At 37.4% G+C, this 21,311-nt stretch overlaps 2 protein-coding genes across 2 annotated transcripts in view; both read right to left on the bottom strand.

Moving 5' to 3' along the window:
• The window catches only part of LOC142977690 (venom carboxylesterase-6-like), a 36,009-nt gene extending 29,215 nt beyond the window's left edge, over positions 1–6,794 (bottom strand). Inside the window, exon 1 of the mRNA XM_076121764.1 lies at positions 6,558–6,794. Coding sequence (XP_075977879.1) covers positions 6,558–6,746 — 189 coding nt within the window. The 5' untranslated portion in view covers positions 6,747–6,794. The remainder of the gene's footprint in view (positions 1–6,557) is intronic.
• Positions 6,795–7,790: 996 nt separating this feature from the next.
• LOC142977583 (venom carboxylesterase-6-like) lies at positions 7,791–20,382 on the bottom strand. Its single transcript, XM_076121555.1, has 10 exons — positions 20,149–20,382; positions 13,477–13,573; positions 12,629–12,814; positions 12,155–12,340; positions 11,672–11,862; positions 11,169–11,337; positions 10,448–10,632; positions 9,926–10,076; positions 9,258–9,381; positions 7,791–8,420 (listed from the first exon to the last, which is right to left on the bottom strand). The coding sequence occupies exons 1-10, from the start codon at positions 20,335–20,337 to the stop codon at positions 8,222–8,224; spliced, it is 1,677 nt and encodes a 558-aa protein (XP_075977670.1). The 5' UTR covers positions 20,338–20,382; the 3' UTR covers positions 7,791–8,221.
• Positions 20,383–21,311: the final 929 nt, after the last annotated feature.

Below are 21,311 nucleotides of genomic sequence, written 5' to 3'. Positions count from 1 at the left end.
TTGTGTAGTGTGGAATGACTTTAAAGCCTTAAACGAGACTGCTTCTTAAAGAAAATCATGCTCGGCTCGTGTTTTTCCTCCTGATTCGCGTGTGTAAAGTAACATTAACTATGTACTTTTATGAATCTCTAGTAGTACCTTATTGATATCTAGGTACCCGTAAGCACTTCTTAACATATTTGCTAATATCCTGGACAAAAGATAATTGTGAGATTTTCTAGGCAACAATAATCGGGGAATGGTGGACCGACAAACAGTTAAACTGATAGACTACAACACATACTTGTGCTCATCACAAATATATTTCCTAATTGGGATTCACACACTGGACCGCTGACAGTCCACATTAAGTTGTGCGCCAAACACGTTTTTCAAAAACGTCAGTAGTGAAAAGCTCTTAGAGTTACTTCACTCTTAACGCTTCGATGTATCTCCACTAAGCTTAATACTAAGCTTTAGTGATGTTAAAAGCTACAACTAATCCTAACATGTTGTAAATTTATCATTTTGTACTTATTGCTAGTTTTTATTATAGGTACATTAAAATGTTATTAGGAATTTGAAAGCTGAACTTAAAGTAAGTATCAGACACTTTATTTTGTAAAAACTTCCCTTTATATCAGGGGTTCCCAACCTTTTCTTAGTCCGGGACCACTTTTATATTATTCTTGTTCGCAGTGACCACTATGTACTCGTAAGTATATTAAAAATAAAGTGTGATAATCATCCTGAAAATTTTTAATTTTAAAATCATTCGCGGACCATATTTTGACTTCCATGGACCACTGGTGGTCCGCGGACCACTGATTGGGAACCACTGCTTTATATCATAATGCGTAGATTTGATACGAACTGTTTTTGGACGAAAATAAATAAATGGCAAACATTGCCCCGGTAATGTTTGCCATGGAACTGTTACACCGGTATTAGAGTTAACTGTTTATATGTACATTGTATATAAGCAAACGTGAGTAAAACTATAAATAAATCAAAGTACAGTATTCAGTAGAAACGAAATCTTAGACAATCTAACAAACTAAACCAATGTGCCACATAAATACGCAACCCTTTATATAATGTTTAATACTTATTCCAAGAATACCGAACTACAACTAAAATAGAAACCTTCGTTTCAGTACTTGTTCTATAAACACTAAACTTACTAACTTTCTTCGAACCTTTTACAAATAAATCCAATTTCAATTTGGAATACTGTATAAAGAAATACTCGATTAAGCTACCTACTTACTCGATTTAGCTTCGCACATACTTGATTTTGCTACTTATATGAAGGCTTTTGGGAGTACTCTAAGCGAAGTGTTCTCAACGATTAGAAGCCCTGAGGGCTATCAATCAAAATGATTCATCCGTCACAGCCTAGTGAGCGACAACTGAAAATGATACGTTACGTCTTTATGTACCAATTTCATGGCTTATGTAAAGTATCGAATGAATCTTACCAGCAAATGTATGAAATAACTTTAAACAATTGGATTATAAACCAGCTTCTGCCTGCGACTTCGCCTGCGTTGAAAGATTTCCAGTGGTAAAAAGAAGGTAGGTAGAATGTAGTTCTATGTATCAATCTACGTTATGAACTATCTTTTTTTCTTTCTCTTTAAAAAACACTACTCCCGTACTGGGAATCGCTCTTGTGCCGCGGGGATTTTTACAATCATACAAACAACGGACACAGATCACAAGCAGACCCGAAATAATTATTTGTGGATCGCATATATGATTGTTTTGAGTGGGAATCGCACCCTCCCGGCGCAATGGTAACGGCGTATCTGTGTATAAAATTTCATAAAAATCCATACAGTAGTTTTGTCGTGAACATACACTTTTCATGTCTAACTCTCGATACTCGACAGTACCGACCGTAGGGAATGCGCTGCAAGCCTAAGTTTTCTCGAAAGGAAGTTATTCTATACATATCTGTAGTGTCAAAACAATTCGGTGTAATACGGTATTTCGTTGAATATCACCACACAAGTGCAGCAGTTAGAAGTACTTGGTATTTGCATGTGAGTACCGCTTAACTAGCGGACGTATTCAAACCGCGGGACTCCCGAACTTATACTGCACTCAAATATAACATATACATTATATCTTTCGTCTGATTTTAGTATATACAAATGGAGAATTTAAAACACTTTCTATTTGAACTACCTTTGCGTCGATTTGTTGATATTCTTTAGTGTTCTGTCATCATGCAATAGGGAAATTACGTAGGTACTTTTAAAAACAACTCCCGCACTAAGAATTGCTCTTGTGTCGTGGGCACTTACACAAACATACAAACAACGGACACAAAGTACAACCAGACAAGAAACAATTATTTGTGCGATTGAAATGAATTTAAATAATTGAGAATCTATATATAATTAATTCTTCTCTAAGTGTGTCACCGAACTTCTCTTAAACGACTGGACCGATTTTGATGAAATTTTTTGTGTGTGTTCAGGGGATCTGAGAATTGTTTAGATTCACAATTTTGTCCGCTGGACAATGTTTTTTTAATTAATTTTTACAAATTAAAGACGTGTAGACAGGACAACGTCTGCCGGGTCCGCTAGTACTATCTAAAGTTACCCTTTTGCTTTTCGTTGTTCCAATAAACACTACGTACTAAGCTGATGACCACTACAGAGAAATGAAGGTTTACAATATCGATTAGAGCTTTCATAATTCTGTGAATAGAAACATTTTGAATTATAAATGTACTCTAATAGGTTCTAGGTATTCAAATCCTCTTTCCAGGCTACCTATAATTTCCAGTAAAGCGGAATAAGTAATGTTTTTGTTTGTTTCGAAGAAGAAACATGACTTTTAGAAGCCAACAAAGAACTAGCAAAGTTAGCTTTAAAACTATTCAAGGAAGTCTGGGAAATATAATAATACAGTATATATGGGAACAAACATTGTTCTTGTAGGTTTAAACTTTAGAATGCAAAGTGACCTGTATCGCATGTAATTTGCATGCAAGGGTAGTCGATACGGTTCCCGGTTTAATATCGAAACGCCAGTGGATTGGAAAAACGGTGCAAGCATGTATGGCTTTGACCGCAGAATATTAATTACACGGCGGAATTTGTGATTAGACCGTACTGTATACTGTACTACATAAGGTTTTTAAAGTTTTTGTGATTATTAATTGGAGCTTATGTAATTTGAAACAAAGATCTGTCTTTTTATAAAGATGTTTTATACGTTGTATGAAATGTATTTTTCATTTATCATTGATGGTATTTCATAATACACATAAACTATAATAAAATAAAACGTGGTGTGATGCTTTAGCTTGAATTCTGAAATATCTTCTCAAAATCCTAATCAAAATGTTAATGAGTGCTTGTTTATTTAAGGGTCCTAAAAGAAGTATCTACCAACAATACTAGTTTTCAATGACTTCGCAAGCTGAGATGTAAGTAAAAACCTCAAAAATAAAGAAACTCAGTTTTGATTCACCTCAAAAACCTAAATTAAAACAACATAGTTTTTAATCAGTTTCAATTAAAAGTTCAATCGTTGAAGTCAATTGCCATCAAATATTTGTGTGTCGGGTCCCACCGCTGCGACTTTATTGACCGATATAATAATATGTCAGCGAAATGATCGATGACTGTATAAGCAAATATTGGATCAATGGATCCGCGGCAAATAGACCGCCCTCCTGAACTTGTTTGTTTACAAAGGAACAAAGGACTATGTGTGAGAAAAATATACTGTAACGCGATTCTCTACACGATACTTTCGAGTATCGAGAGTTTAACATTTAAAATGTACTGCTATTTAAAATAGTTCCTACGGTTCCCATTACATTAGAACCAACTATTACGATCTTGAATTTTTGCTAGAAGTTTTTTTTATTATTTTTGCCCAAAAAAAATTTATCAAACACACTCTAAAACGCAACACAGTGATCACCATTTTCTCTGCGCAAATTATGTATAAATAGCATCAAATTAATTAAAATTTTAATCGTATTGTATTCTTGTCTTGTTCAAAGTTTGTATAACAGCCTTTATTAAAGTTTGTAAGGCGTATCTGTTTACCATTTTCACAATGAATTAGTATTAAACCTGTACAGGCGCGTGCCGATGACAGCATAGCACTTATCACGATATTAATATTTTGAATCTTTAGGCAGATTGATGGATATTAAGCCAGGGAAACATAGGAGACAAATTTCCTACGACACGAGTAGCCAGCGACGTTCGGTGAAATGATGCGAGGTTGTAAGTGATGAGATTTTCTGTATATTCTCCGGGTGAGAACTGGGAATGCAATTATAGGAAGACGATTCCCAGTTGTCACCCCGGGGACTGTGTTAGAGGGGACAACTGGGAATATACCAGAATTTCGACCTGTCGCTATGAACACAAGTGGCCCGATGTCCCCAGATATGTCTAGCGAAATCGCCAGACTTTGCTAGGAATGTCGCCAATACTTCTCGTAGGACATTTTCCCATAGTGGCTTTAGTCTTGGTTTACTCGCGCTGGGATCATTGCAATTGGCATACTCAACCTATCCCCTATGAGAACCAGGCGTCATTTTATGTGTATATACGGGTTATACCTGGTTAACCTTTACAAATGTTACTTACACTGAAACGTTCGTGAATAAATTATCACTCTATCTATTGGTGAAACTGCATGAAAATCCGTTTAGTACATTTCAAATTTATCGCGAACGGACATGCAGACGCGGTGAGGGGACTTTGTTTTATAATCTGTAGTGATACATTACATTCATGCATTTATTCCACGATTAAACCTTTTACCGGCCACTTGTAGTTCTGTGTCAACGAGTCTGTAAATACGGGTATCCATTTGAACAACTACTTAAATAGAACGAAACGTGACACCCACATTATATCTATCATTTTAACTTGTGTTGTCTAGTGCATACTAGTGACTAACTATACCTATAATATCTAACCGCGGTTTTATCACTTCTGAATAAGTGCCGGTTAGTTTATCAGGTAGATTTTTTTTTCCGCTGATTTCATATACAGGAGTGTTGCCAACACGTTGGTATTAAAGATTGACTGTTTCCGAGATATGATACTTAAAAGTCTTCAAATTGAGATTGTTTTGTCCTAAACGGGCAGACTATTTAGTCCATATTTAGTCCTCAGTTTTGTAGTGCATATAATTTTAAAGGCTATGAACTAATGACGTTTTTAGATAAGGACTACTGGATTACATTGTTTGTTCCATAGATAGAGATTTTTTATCCCCAGATATCGATTTCCGCAGACGAAGTCGCGGGCAGAAGTAAGTTCTATCTTAATTTACTCACCCGTTAACCTTAAACAAAAACTTTAACAAAAAGTAGTAATTGGGAATAGATTATTGAGGAAAATTACAAGTTACCTAACATCATGTTACAGTAATAAAAATCTTTGTAATACAATGAGACATATCTTTTCTGGTATATTTCAATATTTATTATGTGATTAGTTTAGATAATTATAGTATTATATTGCACAAAAGTCTGACAGTATGTCCATAAGAGCCTGACAGAGCCACCTTTGCTCTAAAAATATTCGTACTTACATAGATACACGTATACCTAGACTTATGGATATGAGTGAAGCAAGGGAAATTCGTATGGATCGTACCAAATGGCGAAGTATGAAGGCGTGATTTATTAACTGAATTTATTCAAAAAAAGGAGGTTCTCAATTCGACCGGTATATTTTTTGTATGTACACGTGCATAGGTTTTAGTTTGCGTCAAGACCTTGCAGTAAATAATTCGCTTATTATCACATATTTTTCACTTCAGGGAGCGCAGACATTACGGAATGCAACCTCCCACTCCTTCCACGTATTAAACTCGTCATAAAATCATAAATACTCGCCGGTAGACAACAGCTGATCTTCTGAAGGACGACGTTTTAACTGCATTAGCAGTTAGATGACGTATCTTTGTCAGTATGATTCTTGTCTTTTAAATGAGTGGTTGACAATACTATGTAACTTTTCGATTAATAACAAAGTTTATGACAACCCAGGACTCAAGGTCTAACCCCTCCGTCAGGCCCTTGCCCAGCAGTGAGACAGCAATAGGTATCGTTTATTTGTTAATGGTAAATCTGTTTAAAAACTGGCAAACGTATGTGGCTTCATGTATATGCTCACAATTTGGTCGGCATTTTAGGCATGATGACCTGTAATTCAGTCAAAACGAAATTACAAGTAAAGTAATCAGTTTTGCCGTTTCAAAAACTACTCCATATAAGGTGCAGCGCAGACGGCACACTTTTTATGCGATCGAGTCTGTGTACTAATGTGGTAAAGTCTATTAAAAACTTAAACTTGCCGTATTTTGTTTTTTCTTTAGACTCATACATGTCCAAACAGGAGCGGAATAAACAATACAGCACACTTCATCCCACATTTTTCTTTTTAAATGTCTATCATGATATTCTGCAGACTCGATCGCACACAAAAAGTGTGCCGTCTGCGCTGCACCTAACACAAACAAACAAAATTCACCTTTTCACAGCTTTAGAAGCGAATAAAGATAATACAATCACGTCTTACCCTGAATCTGTACTTGCCGACCGGCGGCCGCGCATATGGTATGCCTTGAAAACTGGCATACGACCTTCCCTTAGTCGACACCTTCCACGCACCTTGTAAAACACCATTAGCCACTTTCACCGTAGGATTTGGTGCTTGGGAGAGCACCAAACCCGTGAATATTAGGCACAGGAATAACCTTAAAGCCATGGTGAAGGAAATCGTACGACACGTGCGCTCGCGCCGGCCACGCACGCCCGACTGACTGTTTTATGTTTATAAATATTATTATACATGTTGATACTTCGCGGTGGTCTTGAACTTATTCTTGATAATATGTTGCACGATTAGACGCCGCAGATAATGTTGATTGCCCGTGCCTGGGTTTAGAATAGCAAAAAATAGATCAAGAAATATAAAATAGAGACGGCTACCTTAGTTCAAAACGATCCTCACATTGCGATGCGGTTCTCACATTTGGGTTCTCACATAGGGACTCAAAAACACCCGGTCGATTTAATTTAAGATCATAATATTTTCAGCTCCTACTTTTTCCTTCTCTAGCTATAGAAAACAGGAATAGTTTAAGCTAAGCTAAGAGACATATAGAATATCACAAAGGTTTGAGACTTTTTTATTGAAAATAGGTTAGAATGGACTCAAGGCCTGACCCCTCTCCCTCGTTTGGGAGAGAAGAGCCTTGCCCTGTAGTGTACAGTAATGTTGTAAAAAAAAGGTTAGAATAGATAGACCTGGCATAGTACATTAATAAATATACTTAATATTCTGATACCAAGCTATACATAATACAGCTACTGTAATAAGATAGACGATTTTTTACGAGCACGTTTTACTATTATTTCATTATCATTGTGGACGTGTGCCCTCACAAACCGTTATAGCCCGAGACTCGCTCGTATAGCCACTTTTGTCTATAAAATAGATTATTATAGATGTATTATTGGTTGACATAAACTGTTACTATGATTGAAAGTAGTCGTAAATGTGTACAGTTTCAGTTTTATTGATATTATTGAATTTATAAAATATGCTTGAATTTATATTACTGTATTCATAGTACTAGATACATTTACCTCTTCAAAATACGATAATTAACGTAATATTAGCTGACGCGCTGCAAGAGCCATGGGATATCATGGTAAAGTCCGAAAGGCACACGTTATTTTGCGGCGAAGATAACCAACTAAGTCGAGGCGCACTGCCCAGCGTTTGTTTAAATAACATAGACAAAGATAAAGTAAAAGCATTTATTCACTCACATTATCTTTTCACAAACACACAAATCTTCATAAAACGTAATGTAAAAAATGTACACAGACCTATCGGAAACTCAAGAATTCATTGATCGCACTGGTAGATAGACAGTTCAAAACAAAATATTGCTGTTTCGATCATAAAATTATCAGTCACTCACAGCTAATTCAGAGGAGCGGACCATGGGAGTATATATTGCAAATTGAGACCTATAGGTAATGAAAATTATACGGTCTTATACTTCTCAATCAAAAAAATTTTTGCGAAACACGCTGGGAGCGTAGTTCAAGTAGACGTAATACATTTCTCATATAAATGTCTCTACAGGAACACGATTTTTTATAGTCGTCACTGTAAGGAAACTGCCCGTCTGGATCCGCCCTTAAATTTCTCTAACTACACCTTCAAATTTACAGCTCATCCCTCAGATGGGGTTGATAGTTTTCATTCTCGTTGAAGCCCAGTTTGTCCCAGAAGGTTTTCTGTCCGAAGTCGGTGGTGGACTTGAGCTCAGTCTTGGTGGGGGATAAAATGTCCAAGTACGTCAGTTCAGCGGCACCTGGCTTCACTGGAGGCCATGCTGGGCCGTCATTTGTTAGCTTTGGGACTCTGTCGAAGAAAGAATATGCGTACTATTACGTAGAATTTGAGAAGAATAGAGCTTTCTTGATGGTTGTTTCGATGAACTGTAAAGTTGCTCTAAGTATCAATTACATAGTGGACCCACTAGATTGTCAAAATGGTGGATCTACGGTATTTGTTTGTTTGCCGTATGGTTAGTGGTCAACCTAGTGTCAAAGTTGTTCAAGCCGCCCGAGAGGCCTTTGACGTGGCTTAACGACTGTTATCTTAGTAGACAAGAACCGGGACCGACTTTTAAGGTGCCCTCCGAAGCACGGAGACGCCCAGTTCAAATACCACTATGCGTTCACCCATCTATGGAATGACCGCGACAGTGGTTGCTTAAACCCACAGATCGTTTACCGACCGGTGAGCGCAACTGGCTATGGGCACCTCACGGTATACTATTGTACCTCACTTAACCTCACCTATTTATTTAATTGTAAGTAATATACACGAAGACATAAATAAATTTAACCCATTACTGTCCCACTGCTGGGCAAGGGTCTCCTCCCGTAATGAGGGAGGGGTTAGGCCTTGAGTCCACCACGCTGGCCAAGTGCGGGTTGGGGACTTTGCATGCCCTCAATAAATGTATTAAACAAATTTTTAGGCATGCAAGGTTTTCTCACGATGTTTTCCTTCACCGTTGGAGCATGTGACAATTATTTCTAATACACACATAACTTCGAAAAGTCATTGGTGTGTTGCCTTGGGTTCGAACCTACGACCACTTGCGTGGGAGGTGTCAACTTATACCACTCGGCTATCACTGCTCGAAGACATACTGATTTAATTATTTACAGTAACAGTCGTGATTCTTACCCAGTAGTAGCAAAGCTGTAGACCATGTTGATGAGTTGTTCGGTCATCACCTTGTCTTCTTCAGTCTTGATATCCAACTCTGGGCACTTGAAGATCCTAACCACATCGTCGCCGTGACTCACACCTGCACCGAAAAACCAAACGTTTTACATTTAATTTTGAACATAATAATGTCTTCCTAGCCGATATACAGCTACGGCGGTCAGTTTCATTGAAATTGGTCATCTGTGCAGGACTTTGTTTATAGTGTCCAAATGTGTGCACAATACACAGGTACACTCTCTATTCCATCACTCTCATAGTCTGGTGGGACGGATAACCGACACGACCAGATAGAGATCAGGCGCAGGACCGACGGCTTTTCGTGCTCTCCGGGGCACGGAGGTCTTCGGCCTCAGCTTCCCAACTACGGGCAATCTCTAAGAAATTCTTAACACAAAAGACTTTTTGGCCCGACCCAGGATTTGAACCCGAGGCCTCTCTCGCACGGCAGCCGCATATACTACCGACCACGCCACAGAGGCAGTCGACATTTGAACAAACACTATTACAACATGCGTGCTGTAGTAACGGCAACTTTAACTAATTCACCACAGTTAACTCAACAAATGGAGAAGATATTACAAGATGTTACATTTTAAAAACATTTACAAATTTAAATACATTACCATAGTCATTATCGTTGCGAGCCATCAGTTCAGAGAAGCTCATGGAACCACGGTAAGCGTATCTGTAGACGTATGTGGGCTGTCCAGTCGTGGCTGCGTGGAGTTGTGCCAGCTTGCCCACGTGAGTTACGAATAGACGATCACCGACGGCCTGGTAAGGGGTAAAACAAAATATGTTCATAATGCCTTGGCTTCTAGTCGCATGTTATTGAATGGAACCTATTAAACCAGGAGTAAGAACTGCGCTGCGGTAATAAGAAGATATTGCATGAGTTTAAAGTACAGCAAACACTATATAGTTAAAGGACTGTGCAATAAAATATTATAAGCAACAAAAAACATATTTATCTTTTCATGGATTGATTGTTATGTTTTCGCAGAACAGAAGAAGTAGCTCATATTATTTAAAGACAAGAGATTAATAGTGATCTAGTTATACGGTTACGCTTATAGTATGAAACTGCTGTTAAAAACTAAAACACTTTAGACATTAGCATTTTTTTTGTTACTGAAATTCGTTACCTGCACAAGTTGTGGATAAGTCTCCTGACTAACTGGTTTGCCGCCGAGGTAGTGTTGCTTGATAGCCTGTGCGACCTCTTTACGTCTCCTCAGAGGAAGAGTGTCGTTGTACTCGAAGATGTTGGCAGCCAGCTCCTCCCAGTGAGCTTCCAGATCCGGCAGGATGTCTGGATCACTCTGGTACACTAGATAGAAGAAATTCGCAAATTAGTTGAAGGATTGAGAAGATTGTTATGACACTCCGCTACAACTACTACTTATCAAGAGATGAATGCTGAAAAATTTGAAAGGGCTGCAAAAGTATGGGAGCGTTGCTGTTTATACAGATAAATACAGCCGTTGTGTGTTTATACAGCTTAACACCGAAAAGACGACGCTTGAATTGCTTAGGGTATGATTGACAAAATATGCATACTTAATCTACAGCTAGAAAAAAACATTCCATTATTTTGAAAGATCTGCCATACACCTTTCCACTTGACTCTCAAACAAAAAGACAACTCCCGCACTAAGAATTGCTCTTGTGTCGCGAGGACTTTTACAAACATGCAATCAACGGACACAAAACACAACCAGACCCGAAACAATTATTTGTGGATCGCACAAATAATTGCTCCGTGTGGGAATCGAACCCACGACCTCCCGACGCAATGGTATCGGCTTGGGCGACCTAAACCACTGCGCCACGGAGGCAGTCAAATATACCAAAAATTCGTATTACCTGCAGCAGGGTATAACCCTTCTTCTGACGTGACAGAAGTGATGAGAGGAACGTTCATCGTGGCGCCAGCAACTGTCGCGTGGTAAGGGTACTGCTGCAGAAACGGGTCCCGCACTCCGGGCGCCTCTACCACTGGGTTGAACACCGTGAATAGATTCACTCTCCATTCCTGAAGGGCGAACGAAGAAACGTGAACGTTTAGACTTTCGTAGTTATGACGATACCGTCAATATTTAGGTTGATTAGTAATTTTAGATAAGTAATAAAACTTAATATTTCAAAAGTAAATGTCTCAGTTGATTGATGCATCGGAGAAAAAATAACAGCTTTTACCCAAGATGCTCATAATAAACTTTTATGATTTTCATAAAATATACTTTATTTCGTTCTGCATTAAACGACCACAGGTTTCACAGGCTGACACTGATCGATACGTTAGAAATCTCAATTTCAATTGATGGTCGCAAGAAACTAAGATAAATATAGTAAGACTAGATACATACCAGCATCTGTTTCTGTCCGTTAACCAGGACCTCCGCTGGCCTGTACCTAAGGCAGTCGATCAGTTCCTTGCTAGTGCCGGTGGGGCAGCCCACGATGCCAGCTAAAGACTTCGCCTTGTCTACAGGCTTGATGTCTTGAGTCCATGAAGTGAAAGCTGCACCACTGAATGCTATTGCCTTGGATACCGTACCTGAAGGTACAAATGAAGTTCTATAGTTACCTAATTTATATACACTGAAAAATTATGGTTCTAACTTTATTTAAGTTCACTAAAATGATCTCCAAGACCACACGCATAAAATAAATGAGTAAGGGATACGGTTCGTTGTAAAACTTGCACTAGGTGCCTTGATTGATAGATAGATATATGCCTGGTAGTATAACAGCTTGCGATTGCTGTAAAAAATGCAAAATAAAACAAAAAAAAGAATGCATATGCGATGCTATTATATAAAAAATACTATATTAAAACTTTCTCCTACCTCTGGACAAAGGCGACATCAGTTGGTAGTGCACACTAGCGCCACCTGCCGAGCAACCAGTCAGAGTGACACTGTCAGGGTTGCCGCCGAACATCATGATGTTGTTCTTGACCCAGTGTAGTGCGAACGACTGATCCTTTAGACCGTAGTTACCGGGACTAAATGTGTCGCCTGTGCTAAGGAAACCTGGAAAACGGAGATAATTCAAAGATTAGACTATTTTATTTTACAAAAAACTGTTATTTTCAAAGCACTCCCAAATGGTGCCGAGCGTATCAGATAGTCTAGAAATGATTTTAATTTCCTATATGTTATTTATCACTCCAATTGTATAGAAAGAATGCCTGTAATTTTTATGAAATACCAGCTCTAGCACGCTTTCAAATTAGCGGAACTTTTGAACATGCAGTGCCAAACACCTACACGAAATAAATAGGTACCTTATACTATTAAATCAATGAACTATCTCTTTACCTAGGGGTCCCAGTCTGTAGTTCAACGTTACAACGACGACATCCCGGTCCATCAGATGATCGGGCTGGTAGATGCCTCCCTCACCGTACATGTAGGCTCCTCCGTGGATGAACACCACCACCGGCAGCATGGCGCCCGGCTGCAGCCGAGGAGTGTACACGTTCACGAACAAGCAGTTCTCGTCACCTGAGGAAATTATAGAAGGTTATAACTGTTCGAAGTTGATACAAATACTAAACTAACTAACTTTTTTGACAACGTCATAATTAAGTAAATATTCCCATGCTTTATTGTTGCTCCACTCTTATTAGTTACAGCGGGATGTTAAATGGCTTATATAGCCTTCCACAGAACGAACTTTTCAACATAATATTTCTTTTAATTCGAATCAGCAGTTCCTGAGATTAGCGCGTTGAAACGAAGAAAAACATTTTCAGGTTATAGTATAAATCCGAAGATTTAGTATAGTAGATTGTATATACATGGGATGCAAGGCCATACTACACCTGAGGCAGTTCGGTAATTGCATAGCGGAACGTCTCAGATGCTTCGAGTAATTGAGCAGCAATTTGCTCGTTCAGAACGCGTTATTTTAAACGCTAGACGATGCTCCTTGCATAGGTGGCTCTTGTTTTTATTTGTCATCCTCTGCGCAGCGTTGTTTTGCTATATTTAGACTAAAAAAACTGAAATCCGTATGGTCCACACTATTACTTTAGCTGTTGTAAACTAGACCCAAAGACTTTAATCATGGGAATATAATAGGTTTCTACACGAAATCAAAAGTCTACGTATAATCTTTGACCTAACGCTTTGGTAATCGGTCACAAGAAAAAAAAGTATCATACCAACGATCTTTCCAATCAACGGATCGTACTGCATGCATGGTGAGAGTACTCTGGTGGCATCCCATACTCCAGGCCATGGTTTCAACTGTTGCGGTTCCTATAAACAGAAAATATTACATTCATATACCCACGAAATGGAGAGACCTAAATATACCGTACTACTATGTAAGTACTTCAAAATCAGTACAAGTCTACGCTCAAATATTTTGTCAAGACTTCGACAGCGTCCTTCCATTCCGCCTTCCATAGTTCGCTAGCTATCGAGAAATTTTGTCCAAAAATCTGATCGGCGCCTCTAGCGGGCTTCGTAAGAACTATTTTGGTAGTACGTTTTAAATGTCAAAGTCTCGATAATCGACAGTACCGACTGTAGAGAATTGCGTCATCGCATACCGTCCTTACGCCTTGTGTTTTATTTTTCGGCTAGTTAAGTTGTTGTTGTTTCTATGAACACATACAAAGTAAAATTATATAAACAACATTATCATAATTGACTATATTTTATTTCATATCTCGACAAAATAATTAAATAATTGTAGTTATCTTCTAATTCAAATACCTAATGTTGACTTCACCCGGATGATCTGTGTTCTGTTATCGCTGCTGGGTTCACGCCAGGGGCTATCGCTTGCCCCGGTGTAGAAATGCCGACCTACATAGGTCACAGTCTGATTCCTAAATGACATATTTTCGATAATCTATTGACACGGATAGAAAAATAGATAATTTCGTGTTTTGTTTTAGAATTAATTTTGGTAAACAAACGGAAAAGACGATTAAATTGTTAGATAAAATGATGATAATGTGTCTCTGTGGGCTATATTTCTGAATTTTGTTTTGTTATCAATTATATCTAAGAGCCACTCAACCCGGATTTGTTATTTTCTAAACAAAATTCATGTATTTGTCTTATTTTTATAGTAGCTTCTGCCAGCAATTTTGCCAACGTGAAAATATTTCTCGGGGCAGAAAGATTTTGGCCAGTCTCAAAATCTTAAATCAGGTTATAAGCTATCAGTATGCCATCTTTTTTTTTCATAAAGGAGTAATATACATATAAGTCTTTCATCCTCACAAACTTTCGCATTTTTAATATACAATTATGTACGATTTAGCACAGACGATAAGTACTATAAAGTCTGTGCAAAATTTTGCATGGAATAATAACAAAAACCTCTTAGCATTTTCACACCTAAATAATTACTGCTTTTTAAATATCTATACTTATAATAAATCTGTAGAGAGGTCAATTCTGTACATTGAATATATTTAAAAAAAAACCAATGGGGGATGTTTAGTAACGGATACTGATACCGAATCTGCAATTTATAATTTTCTTTTCTGTCTGTCTGTCTGTCTGTCCTCCGTCTGTATGTGTCGCTATCACGTAAAAACTACCGGATAGAACGCACTGAAATTTGCTATATCTATACTTATAATAAATCTGTAGAGAGGTCAATTCTGTACATTGAATATATTTAAAAAAAAACCAATGGGGGATGTTTAGTAACGGATACTGATACCGAATCTGCAATTTATAATTTTCTTTTCTGTCTGTCTGTCTGTCTGTCCTCCGTCTGTATGTGTCGCTATCACGTAAAAACTACCGGATAGAACGCACTGAAATTTGCTATATGCATAGAATAAGTAGTGGAGCAGTTCCTAGGATACTTTTTATCGCATAATTTTTCATAGATTTTTAGAAAATTGAAAAAAATACGTAGAAATCTTTCGAACCTGCGTTTCCCTAAAGATACCATAGATGGCGTTGCGAATCCATTTCACAACATTCGCAATATAGTTCGCGGCGCCTGCCGTATCGATACCTGTTGTTCGCACCAACCAATAGATGGCGTATAGTCCGCAACAAAGCATGTTTTTCCTAATTAATTTATTTTGATTGCTTTATTGTAAAAAAAATACCTTTGAAACAGGCTATACATTTATAAGATTTTCAAACATAAATGTTGTATGATTTATTACACAAAAATGTTGGTTTACGAGGGTCCGGTGCGGTCGGGATATCCTAGGTGGCAAACCGAATAATTTCGTTTGTGGTCGTTGTTCGCCGCTACTAACAGATGGCGTTGTAGTTCGTAACACATAACCAAATTAATTGGTTGCATTAAGGAAATAAATTGGATAGCTATGCAACAGACTATAGGTAAGTTTTAAAAAATAAACAACGGATGATATATAAAAAATAATTACGGGTTACGCGGTTCCGGACGTATCATCGCAAGTACCTATACATTATTAAGCATAAAATGTGTTTAGGCATCATTAGTTCAGAAAAATACCTCACATAAAATTCAAGGGCGTACAAAACTCATACCGGAAGGTCGACCAACAATGTTTCAATTTAAATACGAATCATTTAAAACTGAGTACGAACTCAGTGACCAATTATACATGGTTTGAACACAAAAGATATACCTACTCTTTGAGTATGGTAATACAGTGATGTTGTGAAATATGCGTCAAATTTACACTTTCACGGATAATTTTCCTGTATCAGCGCCTTCTACACTCCAGCAGAGTCCGGCAGTCTTGCCCCCACCCCAATTCCAAATTTCCATATTGCATAGTACTCATCATCGCTCTAATTTCCCCTCTAAATTTCCTATTGAATTTTTAAGAAGAGCCAAGGTCAGGCAAGCGGTCCTAAAAATGCCTAGCCAAATCTATGGCAACCCTAATCAATGTAGGATAATATGTATTTTGGAATTAAAATCTAAGTAGTTCTATGTTTTGCTTTTTATTTTCAGGAGAACGACCCAGTAACCCAAGTGTTATCACGTTCCAAATAATTCCATTTTAAATACTTAATTCTAAACCTAGGTCAATGGCCTTACATTAAAAAAAATTGTAACGTTATTCACAATATCCTTTTTGTACTAAGTATGTTTTTTTTATCTGATTAACATTTAGGATATTTATAATATTTAAAAAAAAATTGTAACGTTATTCACAATATCCTTTTTGTACTAAGTATGTTTTTTTTTATCTGATTAACATTTAGGATATTTATAATATTTAAAAAAAAATCGAATCGCCTTTTTGGAATAAACGTATAATTTTGTCTTGCATATTAATTGCGTTCGTGGCCGAAGTAGTAACATAACAAGTTTGAACTTTTGTTTTGTCATGAGAGTAAGTTCAAATCCTAACGAGTGACATTTCATTTTTGTACAATTTATTTATTTTTTAAAATTTTGTGTTAATTTTTTTAGGTGATTTAATTCAATGTTATCATTTTTTGACATATTTTTTTATTTAAATAACATTTTTATCACAATATTGAGTGAGCGAATATTTTTGTTGTCATAAATTCCGCAGTCTTTTGAAAGTATAAGTAGGTACCTACTTGGTTATTCAATATTTTAAATCTTAATCTAAATTATTAATCTATTTTTAATAGGATAGTTAGCTGCCTGCTGCAAAAAAAAATCTCTAAGATTCATTTAATACGATCATAATATGAAATTTTATTACTCATTAATAGTCATTTATTTCAAACCCACAGCGATTCTAATGTACCGCCTGGGTATAAATATAGGTATTCTTCTCTATATCTATATCTATACTTCTATACTTATATAATAAATCTGTAGAGAGGTCAATTCTGTACATTGAATATATTTAAAAAAAAACCAATGTGGGATGTTTAGTAACGGATACTGATACCGAATCTCAATTTATAATTTTCTTTTCTGTCTGTCTGTCTGTCTGTCTGTCTGTCCTCCGTCTGTATGTGTCGCTATCACGTAAAAACTACCGGATAGAACGCACTGAAATTTGCTATATGCATAGAATAAGTAGTGGAGCAGTTTCTAGGATACTTTTTATCGCATAATTTTTCATGGATTTTTAGAAAATTGAAAAAAATACGTAGAAATCTTTCGAACCTGCGTTTCCCTAAAGATACCATAGATCGCGTTGCGAATCCATTTCACAACATTCGCAATATAGTTCGCGGCGCCTGCCGTATCGATACCTGTTGTTCGCACCAACCAATAGATGGCGTATAGTCCGCAACAAAGCATGTTTTTCCTAATTAATTTATTTTGATTGCTTTATTGTAAAAAAAATACCTTTGAAACAGGCTATACATTTATAAGATTTTCAAACATAAATGTTGTATGATTTATTACACAAAAATGTTGGTTTACGAGGGTCCGGTGCGGTCGGGATACCCTAGGTGGCAAACCGAATAATTTCGTTTGTGGTCGTTGTTCGCCGCTACTAACAGATGGCGTTGTAGTTCGTAACACATAACCAAATTAATTGGTTGCATTAAGGAAATAAATTGGATAGCTATGAAACAGACTATGTGGTAAGTTTTAAAAAATAAACAACGGATGATATAAGTATAAAAAATAATTACGGGTTACGCGGTTTCGGACGTATCATCGTAAGTATACATTATTACGCGTCTGAAGAGCTCCGGCGCAGATAGGACCTATAATAATATTCTGAATCTAGACGGGTAAGCAATGGTCAGTCTATAATAAGGTATTATATTTTACACTGTAAACTGCTACGGATACAGACGAGAGCGGAAAAGAAGGTAACCACAGGAAATCAGGCCTGCCTGAGCCTGTGTCACATTGTGTGCCCTTCGGGTCCCTTTCGTAAATAACCATTAGATCTATGACAAAAGAGTTGTTAACATTTTTATGTGTAGGTGTATCGAGTGCTTCGCAATTCGCGTGCTCAAACGAATAAGCAACAGTACGAAATTCACGCGAGCGGAGCCGCACGGGTCAGCTAGTATATTAATAATATGTTTACTATTTTCATAATAAATTAGTGTTAAACCTGTACCGACGCGTGCTGATGACAGCAGTGTACTTATCACGATATTACACCTTCAATCTTCACACAGATCGATGTTTAAGTCTGTGTTTACTTACTCTGAGGGCAAATAACGAAATATGACTGAATATGTCCCCAGACGGTTCAGCAATTTTTCTAACATGTTTTAACCCTTTTATTTTGTTAGGAATAAAGCTTTTTCGTGTTCAAAACTTAGGTTTGTTATAAGTCTGAAGTATCTCGATAAACTTTTTAGAAAACATAAAACTATTGGATTTATGCATAGATTGTCTTTACCTTGAATCAAATTAGTGAATTATGTTCTTACAATTGCTAGTTATGTTTACTGTATCAATACACATATATCTTACGATTGTTATTAAAATAGAATTCTTACAGGAAAATGTATGTACAATTTATAATTACACGGATTTCTTGATCGAATATATATGTAAAATAATATAATTTAACATTTATGTCTAAGGAACTAGTATGACTGATTTCTGTAATCACGAAGTCTCGGGTTTGGTTCTATATCGACCTAAGTGCTTTCGTCCTTATTATATTTGAACATTTCTTAATAGCAACCCGAAATCTGGTAATGTGCCTGGCATAGCAATAAGCTCGCCTCATGTTACACAAAATTGTATATGGCGAAACGTGTTTTCTATACACATCTGCCTGCACCTTTGAGTATAACAGTTGTGATATTATGTATGTATGGATGAACTGTTGTGAGTATATTTATACTTTTTATACAAAAACTAGAAGCAACAAAAAAATAACAATTAAACTACAATGCATCTCTGAAAATAATTTAATTAGAATGTTTGCACAATCTCAAACGCTTAATAATAGAATCAAACTGTCTTCAGCTACAAATATTAGCAGATTTCGAGCTGCAAGTTGTTGTACATTCATTTAGAACAATAGATATTGTCACCGAGTGTTATTTATACGTCAGCAGTTTATACGGTTCTTACATCAGAATAACTGTTGCCAAAGCCTGATGCATTTGTAAAAGTAACAGGTGGCCGATTTTATTTCATGACCGTCCCATCTGCCTGTAAGACAATGTCGTTGCCATGACAACGGGTACATTTGTGCTGGCCACCGGAGTCTGATATACTCTGATAATGAAAGTCTCCCGCTATACTCAATTGAGCAGTAATCTATTGATCTAGAAGATTTAAGGACTTGGATGTAATAATATGTCATTTTTTTATTATCCCTTTCTTCATCTTATCGTATGGTTAGTGGTCAACCTAGTGTCAAAGTTGTTCAAGCCGCCCGAAGGCCTTTGACGTGGCTAAACGACTGTTATCTTAATCGACAACAACCGGGATCGACTTTTTACGTGCCCTCCGAAGCACGAAGACGCCCAGTCCAAATACCACTATGCGGTCACCCATCTATGGAATGACCGCGCCAACGGTTGCTTCACCCACAAATCGTTTACCGACCGGTGAGCGCAACTGGCTATAGGCGCCTCAAGAAGAAGATTATCCCTTTCAGAAGGTCTAGCAAAATTCCCCTTGTTTCTTTCTCGAACCACATTCTAACATCAAAACAAAAAATACAAAATAAACATCATAATGAATACCAATGAAATTAATATTAAGTTACATCGTGATATCGGACTGTCATTTAAATTCTATTCTCGTTCTTCTATTAACTATCGTTATATTTAAAGCAGGATTGGAACGGAATTCTGAATGAAATGTGTTAGAATTCTAACCCATTTCTATTACCAATGTGATTTATAAAAACATACATATGGTCACAAACAGACCTAGTCTATACTCACAGAGCCCAAACTGATTCAATAATTTAACTATAACAAAATCATCTTACCCTAAATCGGTACTTCCCGACCGGCGGACGAGCGTACGGCACTCCTTGAAAGCTTGCATACGACCTGCCTTTTGTAGACACCCTCCACGACCCTTGGAGAACACCATGAGGTATTCTGACCGTCGGGTTTGGTGCCTGAGAAGCGACCAAACCCACGAATAATATAAACAAATATAGTTTTAAAGCCATGACGCGTGCGTCTGCGACGGTTTCCCGCGTCCTACTGTTTATATATGTGGGACACTCGTGTTGGCATCGCTTAGATATTGTAAGCCATAGATAATGTTGATTACTCGTGAAATGTTCAGATTAGAATAGTTGTTTGTGACACTATGTAGGTCGCCTAGAGTTTTTTGTAACGTTTTCCTTTTGATATATTCTCGTAATTACATAATTTATTATGTTGTTTACGTCCTATATTGGTAGACCAATTGCCATCCTCTTCTACAAGTACCTGAGCTACTATGCAGCAACAAGATCCCAACACAAGGGCTTTCGTTGAACAAAAAAATTAAAGCAAAGATTGTCATAAAATGTTACCCCATGGCACATGAATATAGGGCAAGCAGGAGCCCATAGCCAGTTGCGCGCACCAGTCGGTAAACGACCTGTAGATTTAGCAAACCTTGGCGCGGTCATTCCATAGATGGGTGACCGCATAGTGGTATTTGAACTGGACGTCTCCGTGCTTCGGAGGGCACGTAAAAAGTCGGTTCCGGTTGTTATCAATTAAGATAACAGTCGTTAAGCCACGTCACAGGCCTTCGGGCGACTTGAACAACTTTGACACTAGGTTGACCTCTAACCATACGAATATAAATTTAACCCATTACTGTCCCACTGCTGGGCAAGGGTCTCCTCCCGTAATGAGGGAGGGGTTAGGCCTTGAGTCCACCACGCTGGCCAAGTGCGGGTTGGGGACTTTGCATGCCCTCAATAAATGTATTAAACAAATTTTAGGCATGCAAGGTTTCCTCACGATATTTTTCCTTCACCGTTGGAGCATGTGATAATTATTTCTAATACACACATAACTTCGAAAAGTCATTGGTGTGTTGCCTCGGATTCGAACCTGCGACCACTGGCATGGGAGGTGTCAACTTATACCTCTCGGCTATCACTGCGTACCATACGAATAATAAAAAATTAAATAACATAGTATA

This window comes from Anticarsia gemmatalis, chromosome 13 (genome assembly GCF_050436995.1).
Source record: "Anticarsia gemmatalis isolate Benzon Research Colony breed Stoneville strain chromosome 13, ilAntGemm2 primary, whole genome shotgun sequence".
NCBI classification, from domain to species: Eukaryota; Metazoa; Arthropoda; class Insecta; order Lepidoptera; family Erebidae; genus Anticarsia; species Anticarsia gemmatalis.
The sequence above is the reverse complement of the archived record's forward strand: the minus strand, read 5'-3'. Positions and strand labels throughout refer to the sequence as shown.